Raw genomic sequence first — 22,778 nt, 5'->3', positions numbered from 1 at the left:
CCAGCTCTCTCAGACAAACCTATGCCATTTCCCAGCATGCAAGGCACTAGTGGATGCAGGCACACCATTCAGTGGTGAGAAGTATGTTGACGTCATTTTGAAGCTACAGGAGGAATTTGATCACAGATTTGCAGACTTCAAGACGCACAGAGCCACATTTCAAATTTTGCAGACCCTTCTCCTTTGATGTGCAAGATGCCCCTCCTGTGCTTCAAATGGAGCTCATTGACCTGCAGTGCAACTCTGAACTCAAAGCGAAGTTCAGGGAGGTGAGTGGAAAAGCAGACAAGCTTGGGCAATTTTTGAGAGAATTGACCCCCAGCTTCCCTGAGCTTTCCCGAATGTTCAAGCGGACCATGTGCCTTTTTGGGAGCACATACTTGTGTGAAAAGCTCTTCTCCACCTTGAACTTCAATAAGTCCAAGTATAGGTCCAGACTTACTGATGATCATCTTCAAGCCATACTGAGGGTCTCAACTGCTTCCTCCCTCAAGCTAAATGTGGCTCGGCTATGCGAGAGAAGGCGCTGCCAGGTCTCTGGCAGCAAGAAGTAGGCAAGAGAAGCCATGTTCAGAAGAACAGTTCATGTTCTTCAATGTTCCATTCATGTTCAGGACAATTCATGTTCAGAAGAAGGTTAAAGGTTAAAGAACTGTTAATACAGACATTTGAATCTGAATACAGCAGATATAGAAGACTGAAGAAACCACATATAGTCGCTAACTAGAGAAATCAAATTATTATTATTATTTTCATGATTATAATTATTATTTTATTTATTTATTAGTGATTGATTTATTTTCTTATTGATTCTTAATTTCTTAATTTATTTTTTCATTGATTCTTAATTTATTTATTTTTTCAACTTATTTTGTGTTAAAAAATAAAGAGATTTGAGAAGATTGGAATTTTTTTAAACAAAGCTTTTCTTGTGGAAAACCTGATGCGGCCCAGCCTCACCCAGACTCTGCCTCCAGCAGCCCCCAGGTAAATTGAGTTTGAGACCCCTGGTATAAATATTGGAGGTTGTTTGTTATTTCTCTCCAGTCCAGCAAAAGGCGCTCTTCACTTTTTACTGTTGCTCGCACACGGTTGAACGTGACGTCACTTTGGCGCCGAATTTTTCGCCTTTGAGCGCGCGTATTCATCCGCTTCCGTGAGTGACAACATCCTGGATAATTGCTGGAGATTTAATATTCTGAAAGGATTTTACATTGTATTAAACATGCAGCGAAGTATAGCGTAAGTATGGTGCTCTTAATTAATATTTTTTACTATAAATTTATATTTTATTTGGACCCTCGATGTAACACCATTACTAGCAGTCAGCAATAAGCAATTGTCAGCAGCTACGTTTTTTCTGTCCTCTTTCTCTTATAACATCACCATCCAGTTAACTAGTTATAGAAAACTAGTAAATTGAACAAGCAAGTTCTTGTTAAACGATCAAAAGCAAATTAATTGTTGAATACATTTGTTAAAAATCTTTGTTTAATGTTTGTTTATTATTCGAAGTCGTTGCTTCCCCTCATTATCTGATTGTGATATTGCCAGAGATGCGCTTTTACTCCTCACTTATCCTAAATCAGGCAGTGTGAAGTAACAAACTACATGTAGTTTGATTGTTATATTGTTCACTCTAAAACAAAAGGGCTTTCTAAAATAGAGTAATTTGTCTACACCAATTTATATAAACGTATATTCAGAGCATTGTTTAAGGAGTTAAATCATCTTTGGCCATGAACGACTCGCAACAATATTTTATATATATATATATATATATATATATATATATATATATAATGTATATAACAAAAAAGAAACATATACACATAAAGGTGTACCATGTACATGCACCATGTCTTAGTTTCAGTGATTTAAAGGAAACAGCTAATTTATAATTTATATAAGAACCCAGTGATTAGGGTTGCACAAGCCAGTGGGGGAGGATTGTGTAAGGAAGGGCATCCAGCGTAAAACATGTGCCAAATCAAATATGCAGATCAGGAATCAGATTTTTATACCGGATTGTTCGAAGCCTGGTTACCAAGGAGGGCCGAAGGAGGAGAAGGAGAGGAAGAAGATGTCTACAGAGACAGCAGAAGGACAGAGAGTTGAAGTTAATGTTGGTACTTTTAATGTGGTTACTATGACGGGTAAAGGGGAGAGAGGTAGCTGATATGATGGAGAGGAGAAAGGTAGATATGCTGTGTGTTCAGGAGACCAAGTGGAAATCGAGTGAGTCCAGGAACATTGGAGGTGGATTTAAACTGTTTTATCATGGTGTGGATGGAAAGAGAAATGGTGTAGGGGTGATTCTGAAGTAAGAGTGTAGTGGAGGTGAGGAGAGTTTCTGATAGGTTGATGAACGTGAAGCTGAAAGTTGTAGGTGTGATGATAAATGTAATCTGTGCCTATGCACCAAAAGTGGGTTGTAAGATGGAGGAGAAGGAAAAATTCTGGAGTGAGTTAGATGGAGTGGTAGATGGTCTACCGAGGAAAGAAAGATTGCTGATTGGGGCATAATTCAATGGCTTTGTTGGTGAAGGGAACAGAGGTGATGAGGAGGTGATGGGTAGTTATGACCTTAAGGAGAGGATTGTGGAAGGGGAGATTGTGGTAGATTTTGCTAAAAGGATGAAAATGGCAGTGGTAAATACTTATTTTAAGAATTAGGAGGATCATAGGGTTATGTATAAGAGTGGAGAAAGGAGCACACAGGTGAACTATGTTCTATGTAGGAGATGCAACCTGAAGGAGATTGGAGACTGTAAGGTGTTGGCAGGGGACAGTGTAGCTAAACAGCATCGGATGGTGGTCTGTAGGATAGTTTTGGAGTTGAAGAAGAAGAAGAGGAGGAGAGAGGGGCGAAAAATAATAATTGATGAGATAAGATAATAAGATGGTGGAAACTGAAGGGTGAAGGCTGTAGTGTGAGATTCAGAAAAGAAGTCAGACAGGAGCTCGGTGGTGGTGAAGAGGTGCAGGATGATTGGGTAACTACTGCAGACGTGATAAAGGGAGACAGTTAGAAAGGTACTTTCAAGCATAAGGAGAAAGAGGTTGGCAAAACAGAATTGGATCGACATGGTGATAAGAAAAGTAGGCAGGAGTACAAGGAGATGCGGCAGCAGGTGAAGAGGGATGTGGTGAAAGCTAAGGGAAAGGCATACGAGGAGCTGTATGAGAAGTTGAACACTAAGGAAGGAGAAAAGGATTTGTACCGATTGGTCAGGCAGAGGGACCGAGCTGGAAAGGATGTGCTGCAACTTGGAGCAATAAAGGATGGAGATGGAAATGTGTTGACTAGTGAGGAGAGTGTGTTTGAGAAGGTGGAGGGAGTATTTTGAGCAGCTGATGAATGAGGAAAATCAAAGAGAGAGAAGGTTGGATGATGTGGAGTTGGTGAAGCAGGAAGTGGATAGGATTAGTAAGGAGGAAGTGAGAGCAGTGATTAAGAGGATGAAGAATGGAAAGTCAGTTGGACCAGATGACATACCGGTAGAAGCATGGAGATGTTTAGGAGAGATGGCAGTGGAGTGGGGAGCAGGTTGAGAAGAGCCTGGAGAGGTGGAGGTATGCGCTGGAGAGAAGGGGAGTAAAAGTCAGTAAGATGGATGTGCAGAAAAGGGACATGGGGTATATCAGTAGGAGAATGCTGAGGATTAAGCCACCAGGAAGATGGAAAAGAGGAAGGCCAAGGAGGAGGTTTATGGATGTGGTGAGGGAAGACATGCAGGTAGTTGGGTTGAAGGAGGCAGATGTAGAGGACAGAGGGGTATGGAGACGGATGATCCGCTGTGGCTACCCATAATGGGAGAAGCCGAAAGAAGAAGCTAATTTATATAAGAAGTTGAGAAACCAGCATCAGCCTTGTGTTTAGACTGGCATGCAACATTTAACTTTTACAATTGTGCTACCATAACAAATATGTACGACTTGTCAACTAACTGACCTAAAGAATGATTACATGATTTAATAATGTTCTTTGCAGTTTAACCTGATTTCCCCCCAACACAGGTCCTTTTTTCAGCCAATGAAGTGTAAGAAGGATGACAAGCCCAAAGAAAAATCTGAGTGAGTTAAAGCTATCACATGTATTTAAGTTTTCAGATAGAAGTTTTTATTTTTATGTATTTATTTTTAAATTCAAAACTTTTATAGAGCATTCTTGTTGATGTTCCTGCATGGCTACTGTACACACTTAATGTTATAATTGAATGGAAATTATGTTTCATTAGCATTCTGTACTATATGTTCTTTACTTCAGGTTAGCTAAAAGCCCCCTCAAGCCTCAGAACATTGATCAGAAATGTGATTCCCCGGTGAAGATGAGTAAACGGAGCCGAGCAATCATAGACAGTGATGACGAAGAGCAGGTGGTGGTAAGAGAAGAGGATCCAAAACAAAATGGAAAGCATACAGCCACACCTGGCAAAGAGAAGGTACAGCTTGTCTTGTATGTCATTTTACAAAGAGATTATAAATGCTAGCAAAATATTAAATATAATGTTTACTTTTATATTCCAAAAGATATAATTTAAGTGCTCTCTCATAGGCTGAGGACATGACCAGTCCACAATCACAAAAGCCCCTCGTTAGCCCCACAACCCCCACTGTTTCAGGATCTTGTAGCACCCCCGAAATGCCCGTTACCCCGAATTCCACTTCACCCTCTGGCATCCCAAAACGCAAGACTGGTTAGTATTTCTCCTCCTTGTAACAAAACAGATGTCAGTGTAATGCCTTTTGTTTGTTCCTACATTTTCAGATATCTGCACATTCATTCTTTAACCGCACTTTCTTTCTAGCTCGTAAGCAGTTCCCCAAGAGGAAATTGGACAACAGGAGTTTTGGAGAAAGAGAAAAAGGGGATGAAGAAAAAGACACTGAAGAAGGACAGGACAGTAAGCGAGCAAAAATGGAAGGATCTCCTGAAATGAAGGGTGAGACTGGTTAAAACCATTCTCTTTGCCTTTCTGCATGAAAAAATCAGTTATGGACAGATTGTTCAGCTGCGGAAGCATTTTGTACAGTTTTGAAGATATAAACATCTAGAATATATAATAAATGTAATGTTGTATAATAATTAAATGATATATGCATATATTAAATATTCAAAAATTGAAAATAAGCATTTGAACTTAGTAAAGCTGCAGTAAATCACGTTTTACTGTTGTAGTAGACAAATGCTATTAAAGAGAATGGAACAGAGAAATGCACCAAGCTAACAGGTCTGATTAAAAAAGGAAAAAATATGCATTGGTGTACAAATGCATTAGCATTCACTTGAAACCACAACAGTGACTAAAAATATAAATGTTTACTGCTGCTGTTATTTGCTGCTTTTAGATTTACTGTTTGTTCCCACTGTTTTAATTGAATCATCGCGATTGCGGTGATTGTGCAACCTGATGCTCACGAGTAACAACAGAACAGATCCAGTGTGACTGTCTCAAATTACCAACAGTTTACACAACAGCACTTCATTAAACTACACCATTTTTACATGATGAGGAGTAAACAGTTTTTGCTTACTGTGCTGATGTTTCACCTTCATCCCTGACACCAGTGTGTTTTCTTTTCATGTGCTCGTGCATCACTGTGGTACTTCCATACCACACAAGCTTTGCTTTACACCCTGTACCCTCCGCGATTTCAAACTTGAGCAGCCCAACAACTCAATAATGGCATTCATAACACTGAATTTCAGCATTGATTATCAATTTATCAGATTATCATTGATTATCATTTTTATCGATTAGTTGTTGCAGCCTTGTGTGACTAAAGCCTAACATGCAACTCAAATCAGAAACTCAGAAAGCAAATTAGGTAAGTTTATGCGATTGCTAAACAGGTTGCAAAGAGGTACATCTGTTTAGAATTATTCTGCACACATCTTTATAACTGAGGCCCCTACTTTTTTTGCCTATTGATTTTCTCTTTTCTTTTTGAGTACAGGGAATAATGAAGAGGCTATGGAGGTCGAGCCAAATTACAGAAATTCGACAGGGAAAGATCTACTGAAAACTAAGGATGAAGGTAACATGGAGAATGAAAACCAGAGTGATGAAAAGGAAACTGAACAGAAAGGAAAGAAGCAGGAAACACTCAGGAAGAATAATGAAACAAGAACATTTGCAAAGGAGGAAAAATCCAGTCCTAAAAGAGTACTGAAGAAAGAAAAACATGCAGAGGAGGAGACGTGGGAAGGATCTGCCAAGAAAAAAAATTTTAGCAGTTTTTTTGGTGAGCTCTTTTTGGCAAGATTTTCACTTCATTTCATCTGGAGCGTTTATGTCTCCATAATGACACAATGCCTTCTTTATCTTCTGAAGCACCCAGAAAAGCTGCAGTGAAGCTGGAAAAATCAGACGAGAAAAATGAGGTAGAGAAAAAGGATGGTGAGAAGCTTGAGGCTTCTTCTGCTTCTGAGAACAAGGAAAAGAAGAGGTATGAGTACAGGAAGAATATAAAGGCAAATGCAATAAAACAGAATAACTTGTAGCATGTATAACTGAAAAATAATACTAATGCAAGTGCTGTGTTCAAAGCACTTAAAATACTTTTTTTAGATGCAAATCAATCATTCATTAATTTGAAATATATTTACATATCGGATAAATAATGTGCTGTGCTTTCTTGTGCTGAAGCCTTATTCTATGTTATCATCTTATAAAAATTATATTTCTTTTGCGACAGTGAGAAGGACATGGGACCTGCAAACCAGAGTCAATATGATCCTTCGAAAGCTCACTACCATCCCATTGATGATGCTTGCTGGAGGAGGAGCCAGAGGTAAAGCACACCAGCTATTGCATGTACAGTATTTTAGATTTGTATTTTGTTGCTCTTTATCTGATTTTTTTTTTTCCTTCTCCCCCCCCCCTCCTTCCCTCCTTCTCTCCCGCCCTGTCCCTTTCTCTGCAGGGTTCCATATCTGGCTGTTGCTCGGACCTTTGAGAAGATTGAAGAAGATTCAAGCAGGTGTGATTTTCCATTTGCAGTTTGGCAGATGCATTTGTTTAAAGTGGATTAGATATTAGGCAGAAAGCAACCCAATTATTGCATAATAGCTTTAAATTAATTTGTAGGTTCAGGGTTTTTCCTTCTGGTGGAACTGTTTTTATTGTTAATTTAAGAGAAATAGAAAATTATTGAGCATGTAGGTAAAATGTCTTGTAATGAATTGTGTGTGGTTTAAGGCCTGGACAGAGGGTGTGTATGAAGGTTATATTAGTTATAAGCTTTTATGTTTCAGGAAGATAATGATTTGCTCTTAAGATTATGCTTTTCTTGTTTTCAGGCTGAAAAACATTGAGACTCTATCCAACCTTCTGCGCTCTGTTATTCTACTCTCTCCAGGTGTGTATATTTATGTAATTGTCAGCTTGCATGTCTGTATTTTCATGTATGTTTAATTTCCTGTTTTCCATTTGACAGATTTTTATTTAACGAATAAATCCCATTGTAGTGAGAAATTGAGATTTTTTTTCAATAATGTTTTTTCTCCCGCCACTACTTTATGATTTGGAAGTTTTAAGTTTAAGTAACTAAGTGTGTAGATGGTGAAAAACGTTCCACTTAATTTTTCTTTCAGTTTGACATGGGCCAGTTTTGTCTTTGTTTTTGTGTTTGAATGGATTGCTTCAACATTCTCTTTTGTTTAGTGATTTTCATAGATGCTTGCCTTTAATTTTATTCAATTCAACCATTCAATGTTTTTGAATAAGAATCATCTACATTTGAAGGTGATGGAGTGATTCATGATCATTATGATCAACATACTGTAATTATTGCAATTAATATGACCTCAATTGGGATATTTAGGGAAGGGAATTCCGGGCTCTGACTAGGCCAAAACTTGACTTGGCCATTGTCTTTTCAGCCTTTCTCTCTCTTAAGCTTGAGGTCATGGACTGTTGGTTTTGACATTTTTATTTAAAACGCATTATTACAGTTTTAAATTTATAGTCCCCTATAATTAATGTCCAGGCCCTGAGACAGAAAAGCATCTCCCAAGCATTATGCTCCCTGCTTCACATTTGGAATAAGGTTTTGGTGTTTGTGTGTATATTTTTCCTGAACTCAAGTGTCCTTTTTTAGGTTCAATGTGATTTTGTATCCATCAAAATGTAGAAAAAAATAATACCCTGCATGTGGCAACAGTCTCTTTATTTTTCACTTGACAGGGAGAGTGTGGTTATAATTGCACAATTACAGTGTCCCCAAAGAACCCCATACCCCTACTGAAGCATGGTGATGGCCGCACCATAGCATGGGTCTGCTTCCCTTTATCTGGGACTTTGTCTCTAGTCATGACACTCTTAAAAACCTTTTGGTATGACTTAAGCTTGGCAGAGGACATCCCCTGTCATTATTATTATTTTTTTTTTTAGATCTGGAGCATTTTTGTGAGGGGGAAAATAAGTATAATGAGACTTCCAAATCAGGACACACTGAGTTGGTATCCCTTTTACCAGGGTATATAAAAGCTGCTCTTTCTACCTGGTCATTTTGCTATTTCTACAATCTGAAATAGCTAGTTTATAGCATGTTTGTAATAACTATTACCTGATTTAAGAAATATATATTGTAGTTTTATATTTTTGTTTTATTGCAGATGACCTGTTGTGCTGTGTGTACCTGTGTCTGAATCAGCTTGGCCCTGCCTACCAGGGGCTAGAGCTAGGTGTAGGGGAAACAGTATTGATGAAGGCTGTTGCCCAGGCAACTGGTGAGCAGCAAGAAAATACATCTTACGTAAAGGATTACACATTATTTTGACTAACTTGTAAGTTTTTCAGCCATTTTTGATGCCACAAGTGATTTTCACTCCAAATCGTCTTTGTTTGTTTTTATCAGGGCGTCAGCTGGATAAAATCAAGGCTGAAGCCCAGGAAAAAGGTGACCTGGGATTGGTAGCTGAGAGCTCCCGCAGCAACCAGAGAATGATGTTTGCACCAGCGAATCTGACTGCAGCTGGCGTGTTCAGCAAACTGAAGGAGATTGCTAACATGAGTGGCAATTCGGTGAGTACAGTGAGGAATTGGAGCAGAGATATTCAAACTGACTGGCAGAATCTTCTTGTGAAATGTGAAAGATTTACAGGTGGGTATGTGAGGGGTAAAATGGAAAACAGTTTGTAAATAGAATAGACATCAAAAGTCTATGCAACCATGTTAAAATGTTAGTGAAATGGTAATGTAAAAAATGTCTTTATGAAATTTATGATCAACCCCAAATCATTATCATTTGTTTATGAAGGATTTGGAAGTGAAAATTATGGAAACCCAAGAGTCTTTTTGTATTGACCACTCCTGCTCTAATTTGTCTTCTAATTTCTACTCTTTTTTGCAGGCAATGAATAAGAAGATTGACATCATTAAGGGTCTGTTTGTGGCTTGTCGTTTCTCAGAGGCCAGATACATTGTACGGTCAGTGGTATTTTTTATAAGCTTTGACAGTCTAACTGTACTTTGCATGGCAATATGTCAGACTCATTGCTTACACATTGCACGTTTTTTTTGTTTTTGAGAAACTCATTCGTTTTGCAGTCCAGTGTATCCCAGAGCAGTTTAATAGTATTTAGTTTTGGTAAATGGGCAGAACATTCCATGATGGATAACTCTAACCGTTACAGAGCTTTGGGTCATTGTATTATTGTGTTGGTGAAGGTGTTCCATGTAGCCATAGTCCAGAAAGAAATGGCTGGTGCAGAAGAGTGGAATGGCAGCTACATTGGTTTAGTATTAATTTCTCCTGTAATAAGTCTCCAACCCACCCTGCTCTAAAACTACCCCAAACCAAACAAAAGTAACTTGTATGTGTTTAAAAAAAATAAAATAAAAAGTGTTTCCAAACTTTTAGCATTCACTATAATTATACATATATGCATTCTTATTTACATTGGTCTTTCCTTTTACCTTGGTTATTTTATTATCAGAAATAAATTGTGGTAATGGTAATAATGGTAGTGTCACAATAGGTGTGTGCTTGATGGAAGTATATCCATACAAAGCACATGGAGGACATCTCAATCAAGCACAACATTGTTGCTGGGGTTGGTTTTACACAGACCCACCACCATTAGGCACAATTCATATTAAATGTTGAACGACTATTTTCAAATATAAGTGCCATTAAACAAGTACTTAACATTGTACTTGTACTTGTACATATTGTGACTGTGCTTGTCTGTGGTTGACAGGTCATTGGCAGGCAAACTAAGGATTGGCTTGGCAGAGCAGAGCGTTTTAGCAGCTCTGAGTCAAGCAGTATGTCTGACTCCACCAGGTCAAGGTAAATATTACACAAAATGAATACAACTGACTTGTTCATTCTAGAACAATCCACTTCTTTTCTATAAAAATGTCTCTGGTCACCTTCATTCTATGCTTCAGGTCTGTGTGAAGCATTTGGCTGAATCTTACCTAGTAATAAAGCCCTGTATACTTCAGAAACCATCCTGCTGCTTTTGGAACTAGTTCCATTGGCAACCACATCCACAAATCATGATTGTGGTATGATTTGGATCATGAGCAGCTCCTTTGTTAGGTTTAAGTTAGGTTAGGTTTCCTAAACATTTGTTCATATAGTTTAGATGATTTGCCCAATTTATTTATATTTTTTGCTATCTCACAAGGATGGCATATATAAAAACTGCTGTAATTCCTGTTATTTATCAAATTTAGATGCAAATGCCTGTAAATTAACAATGAATGGACTTTGTGCTCATGTACATTATTTCTATATATGTTCTAATATATATACAGTGGTGTATGGCTTACAGTCCTGAACTTTTTTAGACATGGACATAACTGCTTATAGATTGTATTTGTGTGTAAGTCTTTCCATTTATGTGATGTCCAGAATTCCCACCAGCCGTGATTGATGCAGGAAGGGGAATGAGTTCAGAGGGTAGGAGAACATGGCTTGACGAAAAAGGACATATCCTTAAACAAACTTACTGGTACACACAAACATTCTTCCTTTCATTTTAAAACACATAAGCTGACAATGTCATCCAACTTCTCATCTTGTAGGAGAGTTATGGCTGTTGTTATATAATAGTGACTGCATATTTAAATATAATGCATGAACTTACCACAAACCTAGCATGGATGATCTGTTAGATGAACAGTTCTAGATCTGTACTAGGTCTATTTTTATCACCACATTATCTGTGTAAAGCTGCTTTGCTGTGTTCTGTCTAGTGAAATGCCAAATTATGATGTCATCATCCCTGTCATGTTGAATTTGGGCATAGATGAACTACCTAATCACTGCAAACTTACTCCAGGTAATCATCCTATTCTAATTATGCTTTTCTGTTAATAACTATTGTCCTTTTTGTGCCTTATTTGTAGGTGGTTTTGTTGTAAGGGAAGACCCTTCACATAGTAAAACTTTTGCCCATTTCTACTTTAGATTTGGCAAAGAACTTAAAATGAGAAAATTTTAAACACTGCTTATCACCACAAGTAAAAAGAGGATAAAGTTGTAGTTGTAGTTATACTTCATTGTAACTCAACAATGAAGCAGCCACATGTATCTAAGTTTGTGTGTGTTCTCTAGGTGTGCCACTGCGCCCCATGTTGGCCCACCCAACTAAGGGAGTAGGAGAGGTGATGAAAAGGTTTGATGAGGCTGCTTTTACCTGTGAATACAAGTATGATGGAGAAAGAGCACAGGTGAGTGTGTTCTTCACTATATTTTCAAATGTAAATTTGGATAATAACCATATAAAAAAAAGTAAGTATTATTATTGTCAGCCTAATTGTTATTGATTGCATTTGTAGCATGTGAGCAATTTTTACATGTAAAAAAAAAAGAAAAAAACCCCAAATACAAATGAAACCTTATTTGTAAGCCATGTCTTTGAGCAGTTATGTTCAGTTAATAATCATTTAATTTGCAGCTATATAAAATAGTAATGGATAGTTATTTTTCATTGTTGCCCACACTGTCTCTTACTGGGGCTATGGTTTAAACTTGAAAATTAAATGCTTTCATATATTTTGATTGGTTTGGATAACACCCCGTTACAATGAGCCAATGTTCTGTTCTATATGGCTATAAAAATAAGATATAACAAATTACAACAAATTGTATGTATTTGTTAAATTTTTTTTTATAGATTCACATTCTTCAGAGTGGTGAGGTTCGTATCTTTAGCCGAAACCAAGAGGACAACACCAGCAAATACCCTGACATCATTTCAAGGATCCCACAGGTCTTATTACCACATATACATAGTTGTTAATGCAATACATTTCGAGAGCCCTGAAATTGCCTTCAATATAGACAACTACCAAGTGTTCATCTTTCTCCCACATAATAGCAGTAGCTCACACAGTTCTGCATTTACCCTAATCAAGAAGTCTCACACATTTAACTGTGTGTAATATTCTATCTGATTCTCTCTCTCTCTCTCTCTCTCTCTCACTCACACACACGCTCGCTCGCTCTCTCTCTCTCTCTCTCTCTCTCTCTCTCTCTCTCTCATATATACACACTCTCTCTCTCTCTCTCTCTCTCTCTCTCATATACTCTCTCTCTCTCTCTCTCTCTCTCTCTCTCTCTCTCTCTCTCTCTCTCTCATATACTCTCTCTCTCTCTCTCTCTCTCTCTCATACACACACACTATCTCTCTCTCTTTCTCTCTCTCTATGATGTAGCTTCCTTGTTTTTTCTTTGTTTTGCCCAATTGTCACTTTCCTCCACTTTTCTGCTCTTCATCCCATCAGTCTGTCTCTTGACCAGAAATACATAGCACACAATATACATAAATACACACAAAATACAATAGCATGCCTAGACCTGATCAGTGAGTTTATACACACTGATAACTAAAGTTTACGTACTGAATTGAATGCCTACTTCTCAGATAAAGAAGGAGTCTGTTCTTAGCTGTGTGTTGGACACAGAGGCGGTTGCATGGGACAGAGAGAAAAAGCAGATTCAACCCTTTCAAGTTCTTACTACACGCAAAAGGAAGGTGAGACACTTTACTTCCTAATGGTTTATAATATGATAGAGATTTATGTACCTAATCCATGTGTAAAAGGTAGTTTTTTACATCAGTGTATTTTGTAACTTTTTCCGAACAAATATGTTGCTTGCATTAACACTTAAAGCCTTTATTTCTGTATGACATGTTAAATGTATAACTCTTATCCTGTTGAATGGTGCAAATCCCTGCAATACAAATCCCATTTACAATGTGTTTACATTAGAAAATGTGTGTGCTGCTATTACATAGCAGTAGCAACATGTTCAAAACAAAGAGAAAGACTAAGTTGTATATTTGAGCAATTTGAAAAATAAAGTAGTTTATTTAAGAAACAGGTTTTACTTAGATGGAGTTTTGCTAAAATAGCTGTTTTCCTTTAGAGTGCCTCGTTGATTCATTAAAACCCTGTATATGCACACACTAGGAGTGTGTGCTCTCGCAACTAAATAGGGCTGCAACTACTAATTGATAGTAATGAAATTCGTTGTCAATGAATGCCATTATCGATTAGTCGGACTCTACTGCAATTAATGGAGGCAAGAAAAAAAATCGTCTGAACAATTGATTATCAATATAATCATTGGTTGCAGACCTACAACTAAAGTATTTTCCCAACTGATGAAAATGCAACTTGGAACTTGCCAACCTTTATGAATAAGAACAGGAGAGACCACTTTAGGCCAAAGTACTTTTTGAAATTACAAAATCAAAGCAATTATTTCTAAATAAAGTATGTGTACTGTTTCTTTTATATATATATATATATATATATATATATATATATATATATATATATATATATATATATATATATATATATATATATATATAACTTTAGCGTTTTAACTTTCTGTTAAAAAACAATGGTCTGAAATGAATCATCCTGACTGTTAACTTGCTAAGTTAAGGAAGCGTAAAAAAAGTTGAATGTTTGAGTTCATGACCAAAGATGATTTAAATGAGAGCGGATAAGGGTAAATGGGTATGGAACAGGTGAAAGAAATGGCAGAAGGAAAGGAGGGGGATTTTTGTATTATTGTAATAATTTGTATTTTTGTAATATATTTGTTTGCCTCTTTCAGGATGTGGATGCATCTGATATTAAGGTGCAAGTTTGTGTGTATGCCTTCGACCTTCTGTACTTAAATGGAGAGGTGAGAATGACATTCATGCACAGAAGTTATATGCTTAATGAAATGAAAAAATATATAACATTTTGCTGTAAAATTAATATACACTGGTGATCAAATTTACAGAATTTGTTCAATTTATAAACAATTGAACAATTCTGAAATAATGTTTTCTTCACTGCTCAACAGTTGAAGGAGTTTTTGTCCTGTCTATACCATGCTACCAGAACACCTTTTCCACAAATTAACTAAGGCATTTAAAAAAAAAAACATTATTTTGCAGAAAACACACTGATCAAAATTAGAGAACAGCAATGACTGTAGCATGGAAAAAGATTACAACAAAATTTTCTGAAGGTTACAACAGTCAGCAATTAGTAGGAAGTGCACAGGCCTCTGCTCTGAATGACTTCAGCACATCTGCGGCCACAGGACAGCACTAGTCTCTCACACTGCTCTGGTGTGATTTTGGTTTACTCTTCTTCCAGTCTCCTCCACAGTTCGGTGACTGTAGTGGGTTTCTTGGCCATAACTTTGTCCCCAAAGATTTTCCAGAGGTTCTCTATTGGGTTGAGATCAGGACTCTGGGCAGACCATGTCGTTATTTCAATGTTTTCAGTTTCAAGGAACTGCTTTACCCGTTTTGCTGTGTGACATGGAGCGTTGTCCTGCATGAACACTGCAGGCTGTTCGGGTGATGAACGCAGGGAAGGAACCATATGATGTTGAAGAAGGTTCTGCTGCAGAAAACATGCCCCAAACCATGACACTTCCTCCTCCACTTTTCACTGACTTCTTTACACACTTTGGGTTCAGTCTTTCTCCAGTTTGTCGCCGAACATAATGTTTCCCATCGGACCCAAATAAATTAAACTTTCTTTCATCACTGAAGTGAACTTTGGACCAGTTCTCCTCTGTCCACACAACATGCTCCTCAGCAAAGCTTAGTCTAGCCTTTTGATTCTTTCTGCTAATGAGAGGTTTGGTCACTGCAGAGTGGGCTTTCAGTCCAAATGCTCTTAAATGTCGAGACACTGTATGATGAGACAGATCCTTACCCTGTTCAGTGCTGAACTGGTGAGCAATTCCAGCTGCAGTGTGGAAACGATTGCCCATTGAGATCCTCTGCAGTATCCTGTCCTCTCTTGTATGTGTCTTCCATGGACGACCAGCCTTCTTGGCGGACTTGAATGAGTTTGTGCTGTTGTAAAGATTCAATATTCTTGAAATCACAGATTTGGAACAACCAACTTGTCTTGCTATGGCTGATAGGATCGTCCCTTTGGCTTTCATCTGGACAACCTGCTGCCGGAGGCCTTTAGAACGGCCCACCATCTTGTCAGTGTCAGTGTCAGTGAAACTGGAAGTTAGGCTGCCAGTTAAATAGGGGTTGACAGATAATCAAGGAAATTAGTACTAAGTGCCAGATTAACACCAATAACTGGGAGGTATCTAAAAGTGTTCTCTAATTTTGATCAGTGTGTTTTCTGCAAAATAATGTTTGTTTTTTTTGGAAATGCCTTTTGTGGAAAAGGTGTTAGCATAGTATAAACAGGACAAAAACTCCTTCAACTGTTGAGCAGTGAAGATGACATTATTTCAGAATTGTTCAATTGTTTATAAATTGTTCTCTAATTTTGATCGCCGGTGTATGTGTGGTGTTTTATAGAAAGATTAATATTCTACAACAGCAGTGTCCAAGCTTGGTGTGGATGCAGAATTGTTTTCTGTTTTTATAGCCATTCCTTATTTAGTCTATGTAATCTTGGGTTTCTGCTGACTATCAGGTGTGCCTTCTGCAGCCACATCTTTGCTTAGACAACCTGTCTTTGGATATTACATACATACATACTTGTACATTTTATGTCCATAATAATTTAACTATGTAATTTTTCACTTGTAATTTTTTGATTGATCTTTCTGTCATTCTTTCTTTCACTCACTCACTCACCAGTCTCTGGTACGAGAGCCACTGAGTAAGCGTCGAGATTTGTTACGGCAGAGTTTCATTGAGAAGGAGGGAGAGTTTGTTTTTGCTCGTTCTCTTGACTCTGATAACACTGAAACTATAGCAGAGTTCCTGGAGCAGTCCATACGAGGTGTGTGTGTGTGTGTGTGTGTGTGTGTGTGTGTGTGTGTGTGTGTGTGTGTGTGTGTGTGTGTGTGTGTGTGTGTGTCTCTTTGTGAAACTGGATTTAAACAGAAAGAGTTTTATATACACAGAAAAATTACATTGCACAGAAAAAATAATAAAAAGAATTATGTATTTTCTATTTGATACTCGTGTGCAGTTTGTGCTGAAACATGACTTTCTTGTCATATGAGATTTTTTTTAATTAGACATATTCAAACTTCAGATTTAGCTATTAACTCCTAACAACAAGAGAGCAAGATTTTTTTCACTCACTGTTTTTGAATGATGTGTCTGTATAATGCACTATATTCTACAAATGTCTGATTGGGGCAAACAGTTGGGCTAATTAGTCCTTTAAAACACAATGTGGTGTATGATGGATCCAGTTGGTGGACTTATTACATAATCCTGTTGTTTAGGCTTGATATTTATTAATGGCATTAATTAATGTATGCACAGACTCGTGTGAAGGCTTAATGGTGAAGACCCTGGAGAAAGACGCCACTTACGAAATTGCCAAACGCTCTCATAACTGGCTTAAGGTATTTCTGTTGTACGTTTACCCCCCTGTGGTCAAGGAAGGACATTCTAAATAATGACATTTTGCCATTTACTGCTAACTATTAAAACTGAAGGTCTATACTTTTTAAAAATCATAACCAGGAAAATCAACAGTATTTCTTTATCCAAATATTACTAGACCCACCTGTATCTTCATAGCATTTAGACTGCATAGATAACATGCATACCAGGCTACCCTTTTTAATCTCAATATTGTACAATGTATTCTTCTCTCTTTCTTGATTTTTCATTCATTCTCTCTTTTCTGCTTCTTCATACAGCTGAAGAAGGACTATCTAGAAGGTGTAGGGGACACAGTGGATCTGTGTGTGATTGGGGCCTATTTAGGGAAGGGCAAGAGAGCTGGTAGCTATGGGGGTTTCCTACTTGGCTGCTATGATGAGGAGAATGAGGAGTTTCAGTCTGTCTGTAAGGTAGGAGTGGCCTGTATGTGGACATTTCTGTGTTGACTGGAACAGGATTCTGATTCTAGCATACTGGTCGGTGAATTTGTTGAATGAATTAAAGACTGAAGCCTAGCAATTTCCAATCTGCTTCACTTATGTCTTAAGCTTTCAGTTATACTTATTCACATAATGCTATTTGTTGCTGTGTTTGTATTTATAGAAACCTAATTAATGTTTGAATTATAGATTGGAACAGGCTTCAAAGATGAAGATCTGGAGCAGCATTACAATTTTTTAAAGGTGTGGTAGTTTCTGTTTAAACAAAAATGTACAATGCAAATGTACACACTAAACTGATTAATGTATTTTTCAGGAACACATTCTGTCAAAACCCCGGCCCTACTACAGAATTGATCAATCAGCAGAGCCAGATGTTTGGTTGGATGCTGTACAAGTGTGGGAAGTGAAATGTGCTGATCTGTCACTGTCTCCAGTTTACAAGGCAGCAATGGGATTGGTGAGTGTCACATAAAGCTAACTGTATCAGAAGTTAGAATAATCACCAACAACATTCAAATCAGCTGTAGTTTCTCATAGTATTTAGTGCTGCCATAATAGCTCTGGCCTTTTGAGGTATATACTTCACAGTATCTGGCAAAAAGTTGTTACCAGCAGGCCAAGTCAACACCTTGAACTCTTTTTATTTATTTAAAAAAAAATGTCCTCCCATAAGTTTTTTTTAACCACTTTATACATTTTGCATTAACCTGATTTAAGGGTGTATCTGGTCTGCAACAATCTTTTAAGTAGGTGGGATGTGCCAAGTAGCATCCACAGGGCCCAAGCTTGTCCCAGCAGTCCGTTGCCCAACTGCATACCAGAATCAACCCACAAGAACTGTTGTTTTAAAAATCATTTTTTCTTTGTCAGAGAAATCTTTCAGATACTTTTAATTTCCAATTTTTCATGCTTTCAACACCTCAATTTTGAAACTGACTGACCAGTAGTTTCCTAATATGTCAACACCTTTTGCCACCACTTGCTTTTGTTATGGCTTATTGGTCCTGTAACAACTCATTTACTCCCCTTAGGGACATTTTGACCTCTATCAATGTAGTCTACATTATGCAAATGTATTATTTTTGCTTTACATGCATTAGTGAAATTTGACCTAACATGAATTACACATTTTGTCCACTAGGTGGACCCAGACAAAGGGATTTCTCTTCGATTTCCTCGATTCCTTCGCATCAGAGATGACAAAAAACCAGAAGATGCTACTACAGGAGCACAGGTAAAAGAAAATACACGGGAACACAATTTGGATTCCAGTCCCAGAGTAATTTGGTAATGAACCTGCAGGACAGTATAATGTGGTTTAAAGCCATTAGCAGCATAACTCCTAAATGAAGTATTACACATGTATTACATTAATGTCCACCAATGGAACTTTCCAGTTGACTGAAGATATTAAATTGGATAAAAAAAAATCAGGTTTTAAAAAGACTTTTCTGTGAATATAATTTACCTTTGGAATAAAAAAATATCCTACATGAAAAGTTAGTTTTCAGATAGTATGAAAAACACAAACAATTTGACTTGCCTCAATCTTTAGCAATACATTTTTCTGAAGACCTCAGCAGTACTTTCCTGTTCATAACATGATTGAAAGACTTCGATGAATGTAAATCCCACTGAGAATAGAAAAAAAAAATGTCATGTTTGCAGTAATATTTTGCAGCACATGCTGGCTTCTGGTTTAAATCCAGGCCTTGTACCCACCCTTGTCTCTAAAAGGCAACTCATTGGGAATGGTTTTATTTGGTTAGTTAATGTTTACGTCTCAAATTGCTTTAAGTAACAGAATTTTAAAACCTGCAAACAGCTTTTTTTTTTATTATCATTGTCATATAAAAATTAAAATAAATTGTTTTTTGGGTTACATCAGTTGTTCTCTCGCTCGCTCGCTCTCTCTCTCTTTCTCTCTCTCTCTCTCTCTCTCTCTCAGATTGCTGATCTCTACAGAAAGCAGCAGCAGATTCAAAATCAAGGTGAAAAGGCTGATTTAGAGGATTACTACTGATCCTGCTGTCTCAGATTTTTGTGTAGCTGTTTAAAGTTTAGGCAGCCTAATTATGTAGACTTAGAATTGAATGATTCCCTTTTCTGTTTTTGTAATTATTTTAAATGCAAGTACAAATCATAATTGTACATAGTGAAAATCTGAAATAAAATTCTTTTTATAAACTGTTCCCCCTTATTCTGTGGTCTTTTTTTTTTTTTTTTCTTCTTCATGCATAAGCTGTGAATTTTTGGATTATTTCTGCATTATTTATTATTGCATATTTAAATTGTAAATGTTCTTTTACCAAAAATGTCAATTAGTTAAACAGACAAACAAGTTCAATAAGTTATATGCTTTTATCATTGTTGGCTTAATTCCGAAGAGGTTAGTTTTATTAATATTTTCGTGTGTGAGTGTTCATGTGTGCAGTTGCAGTGTAGTGCAATATGATTAAGGCTAAGAATTGTCGTAGTCAAAACGGGAGATACTGGAAGAGAGGGACTGCAAGTCAAGTTCTGCTGTATTCTTGCCTCTTCTTCTAGGTCCTCACCCTTTACATCACCCATTTTCTGAATTCATTAATTTTCCTTCACAATGTTGTTACTTCACAAACAATGATTTTCTGGGACCCTGTGTAGATATCACCAGAGTTGTGCTATTCAGCCATTTTGCTAAACACTGCTGATGGAGCTAACAATATCTCAAATGGACTTGGAGATTTGGTCAGGATTAATGGTGTCCTTAATGCTGAGAAATACAGGCAGATTCTTATCCATGAAGAGTTATGAAGAGACAGAAGGATCTGAAACAGCCTACATCCACAAGGTGATCTGTGCATAGTTCTCCAAGTTCCATCTCCAAAAATTTCTCCAAAAAGCTCCATCTTTGAGCAAGACCAAGTGAAGACAAAAGGATTTTAAGTCTAATCATCCAACCCCTAATCATATATGAACACAATGAATCCTTACTGTGCATGAGGTCAAAATACTTTTATGTTTGTCAATTTTCCCATCAGATTTTTTTATAGACATAAAAAGCAAAGGCAAGAGCACTGTTTTGAGAACAGAGATCAATTTGCAAATACAAACCCGATTCCAAAAAAGTTGGGACACTGTACAAATTGTGAATAAAAACACAATGTAATCATTTACAAATCTCATAAACTTTTATTTTATTCATAATAGAATATGGATATCATCAAATGTTGAAAGTGAGACATTGAAAATTAAATGTCATGCCAGATATTGGTTTATTTTGGATTTTATGAGAGCTACACATTCCAAAAAAGTTGGGACAGGTAGCAATAAGAGGCCGGAAAAGTTAAATGTACATATAAGAAACAGCTGGAGAACCAATTTGCAACTTATTAGGTCAATTGGCAACATGATTGGGTATAAAAAGAGCCTCTCAGAGTGGCAGTGTCTCTCAGAAGTCAAGATGGGCAGAGGATCACCAATTTCCCCAATGCTTTGGCGAAAAATATTGGAGCAATATCAGAAAGGAGTTTCTCAGAGAAAAATTGCAAAGAGTTTGAAGTTATCATCTACAGTGTATAATATCATCCAAAGATTCAGAGAATCTGGAACAATCTCTGTGCGTAAGGGTCAAGGCCGGAAAACCATATTGGATGCCTATGATCTTCGGGCGCTTAGACGGCACTGCATCACATACAGGAATGCTACTGTAATGGAAATCACAACATGAGCTCAGGAATACTTCCAGAAAACATTGTCGGGGAACACGATCCACCGTGCCATTCGCCGTTGCTGGCTAAAACTCTATAGGTCAAAAAAGAAGCCATGGGCTTCTCTGGGCCAAGGCTCATTTAAAATGTACTGTGGTCAGACGAATAAAAATTCTTTTTGGAAAACTGAGACGCCATGTCTTCCGGACTAAAGAGGATAAGGACAACCCAAGTTGTTATCAGCGCTCAGTTCAGAAGCCTTCATCTGTGATGGTATGGGGTTGCATGTGGCATGGGCACCATCAATGCTGAAAGGTATATCCAAGTTCTAGAACAACATATGCTCCCATCCAGACGTCGTCTCTTTCAGGGAAGACCTTGCATTTTCCAACATGACAATGCCAGACCACATATTGCATCAATTACAACATCATGGCTGTGTAGAAGAAGGATCCGGGTACTGAAACGGCCAGCCTGCAGTCCAGATCTTTTACCCATAGAAAGCATTTGGTGCATCATAAAGAGGAAGATGCTACAAAGAAGACCTAAGACAGTTGAGCAACTAGAAGTCTGTATTAGACAAGAATGGGCCAAAATTTTTATTCCTAAATTTAAGCAACTTGTCTCCTCAATCCCCAGATGTTTGCAAACAGATGAAATTTAAAATCAACGGATTTTTTCACTTAAAATGATACATTTTCTCAATTTAAACCTTTGATATGTCATCTATGTTGTATTCTGAATAAACATTTGGAATTTGAAACTTCCACATCATTGCACTCTATTTTTATTCACAATTTGTACAGTGTCCCAACTTTTTTGTAATCAGGTTTGTAATTCAGTTTCCCACAGCTGTTTTTATTTATTGTAGATGTTAAATAAGTGTCAGTTTGTGTTTTTGTTAGATTTAAAACATAGTATTTAAAGATGTTTTGTTATTGTAAAAGTAGGAATTGTTGGCCATTGTTTTATAATTGTTTTATTCCGCCTGTCATGCAAGAAAACCAAAGTGTGTTTTTAAAGTGTGAGATACAATTTCCAAAGAATATTGCTTTAGTACTCAAACACTTAAGAGAGAAAATGCTTATTCTACACCATTTTTGACAGAGATTTTATGTAAAAAAATAAAAATAATAATTATAAGGCAAAAATGTAAAATAAAAATATTACTTTCACATTATTTCAAAACTGTGTTTGTTGCTTGTCTCAGTCTGACTCTGTGTCTTTCTCTTATTTTCCTCGCTCCTATTACTCCTACACCACTGCAGGGCTTTCTGAAAACAATACGTTGCCTTTCAAACAAGAACAATAGCTTTTCTCCTCTTTTGCCTTCTCTCCACATCCCTTCATTTGCTCCCTCTCTCCATCCCTCATTCCGTGCACACTGTGACATCCCTGCCATGAGAGGGATGAGGAGAGAGAAAGACAGAGCGACCCTTTGTACTGAAATGACCCTGTTAAATGTCACCGCTACACACACACACACACACACACTATAGGCATTTGACTTTTTGCAGTTTGATGATGTCAGCTATTCTCAAATACACTAATAACTCTCATGGACAAATCTGTTGGTGTGGTGTCTTTGTACGTATTCTTTAAATTCAAATTTAAAAATATAAACACAATATATCCATTACACAATGTAAAACCAATATATTATACAATCACAATAATGCATTCTCCTAAATAAAAAAACAAAAAAATGATTGGTCACATTATCAAAATATAGTTTAATGGTGTGTCAAACACTGTAGTGCCAAAAGCTTTTAAAGTATGCTG

The 22,778-nt window shown here is 37.2% G+C and overlaps 1 protein-coding gene across 1 annotated transcript; it reads left to right on the top strand.

Moving 5' to 3' along the window:
- Nucleotides 1–1,085: 1,085 nt before the first annotated feature.
- On the top strand, nucleotides 1,086–19,499 carry lig1 (ligase I, DNA, ATP-dependent). The gene is made up of 27 exons (XM_046877092.1): nucleotides 1,086–1,242; nucleotides 4,021–4,077; nucleotides 4,271–4,445; nucleotides 4,559–4,700; nucleotides 4,812–4,946; nucleotides 5,962–6,249; nucleotides 6,339–6,453; nucleotides 6,703–6,798; nucleotides 6,931–6,987; nucleotides 7,307–7,365; nucleotides 8,624–8,737; nucleotides 8,866–9,032; nucleotides 9,361–9,437; nucleotides 10,211–10,302; nucleotides 10,873–10,972; nucleotides 11,217–11,302; nucleotides 11,578–11,693; nucleotides 12,140–12,235; nucleotides 12,890–13,000; nucleotides 14,098–14,169; nucleotides 16,100–16,244; nucleotides 16,739–16,821; nucleotides 17,122–17,274; nucleotides 17,494–17,547; nucleotides 17,621–17,764; nucleotides 18,449–18,541; nucleotides 19,256–19,499. The coding sequence occupies exons 1-27, from the start codon at nucleotides 1,226–1,228 to the stop codon at nucleotides 19,328–19,330; spliced, it is 2,919 nt and encodes a 972-aa protein (XP_046733048.1). The 5' UTR covers nucleotides 1,086–1,225; the 3' UTR covers nucleotides 19,331–19,499.
- The last annotated feature ends 3,279 nt before the right edge of the window (nucleotides 19,500–22,778 follow it).

The sequence above is a fragment of the Silurus meridionalis genome, chromosome 20 (genome assembly GCF_014805685.1).
Source record: "Silurus meridionalis isolate SWU-2019-XX chromosome 20, ASM1480568v1, whole genome shotgun sequence".
Classification (NCBI taxonomy): Eukaryota; Metazoa; Chordata; class Actinopteri; order Siluriformes; family Siluridae; genus Silurus; species Silurus meridionalis.
The sequence above is the reverse complement of the archived record's forward strand: the minus strand, read 5'-3'. Positions and strand labels throughout refer to the sequence as shown.

Coding starts and splice junctions, on each gene's coding strand:
- lig1 (XM_046877092.1), top strand. Junction 6,988..7,306: donor ATTGAAGAAGATTCAAGCAG/GTGTGATTTTCC, acceptor TCTTGTTTTCAG/GCTGAAAAACATTGAGACTC. Junction 12,236..12,889: donor TCATTTCAAGGATCCCACAG/GTCTTATTACCA, acceptor CCTACTTCTCAG/ATAAAGAAGGAGTCTGTTCT.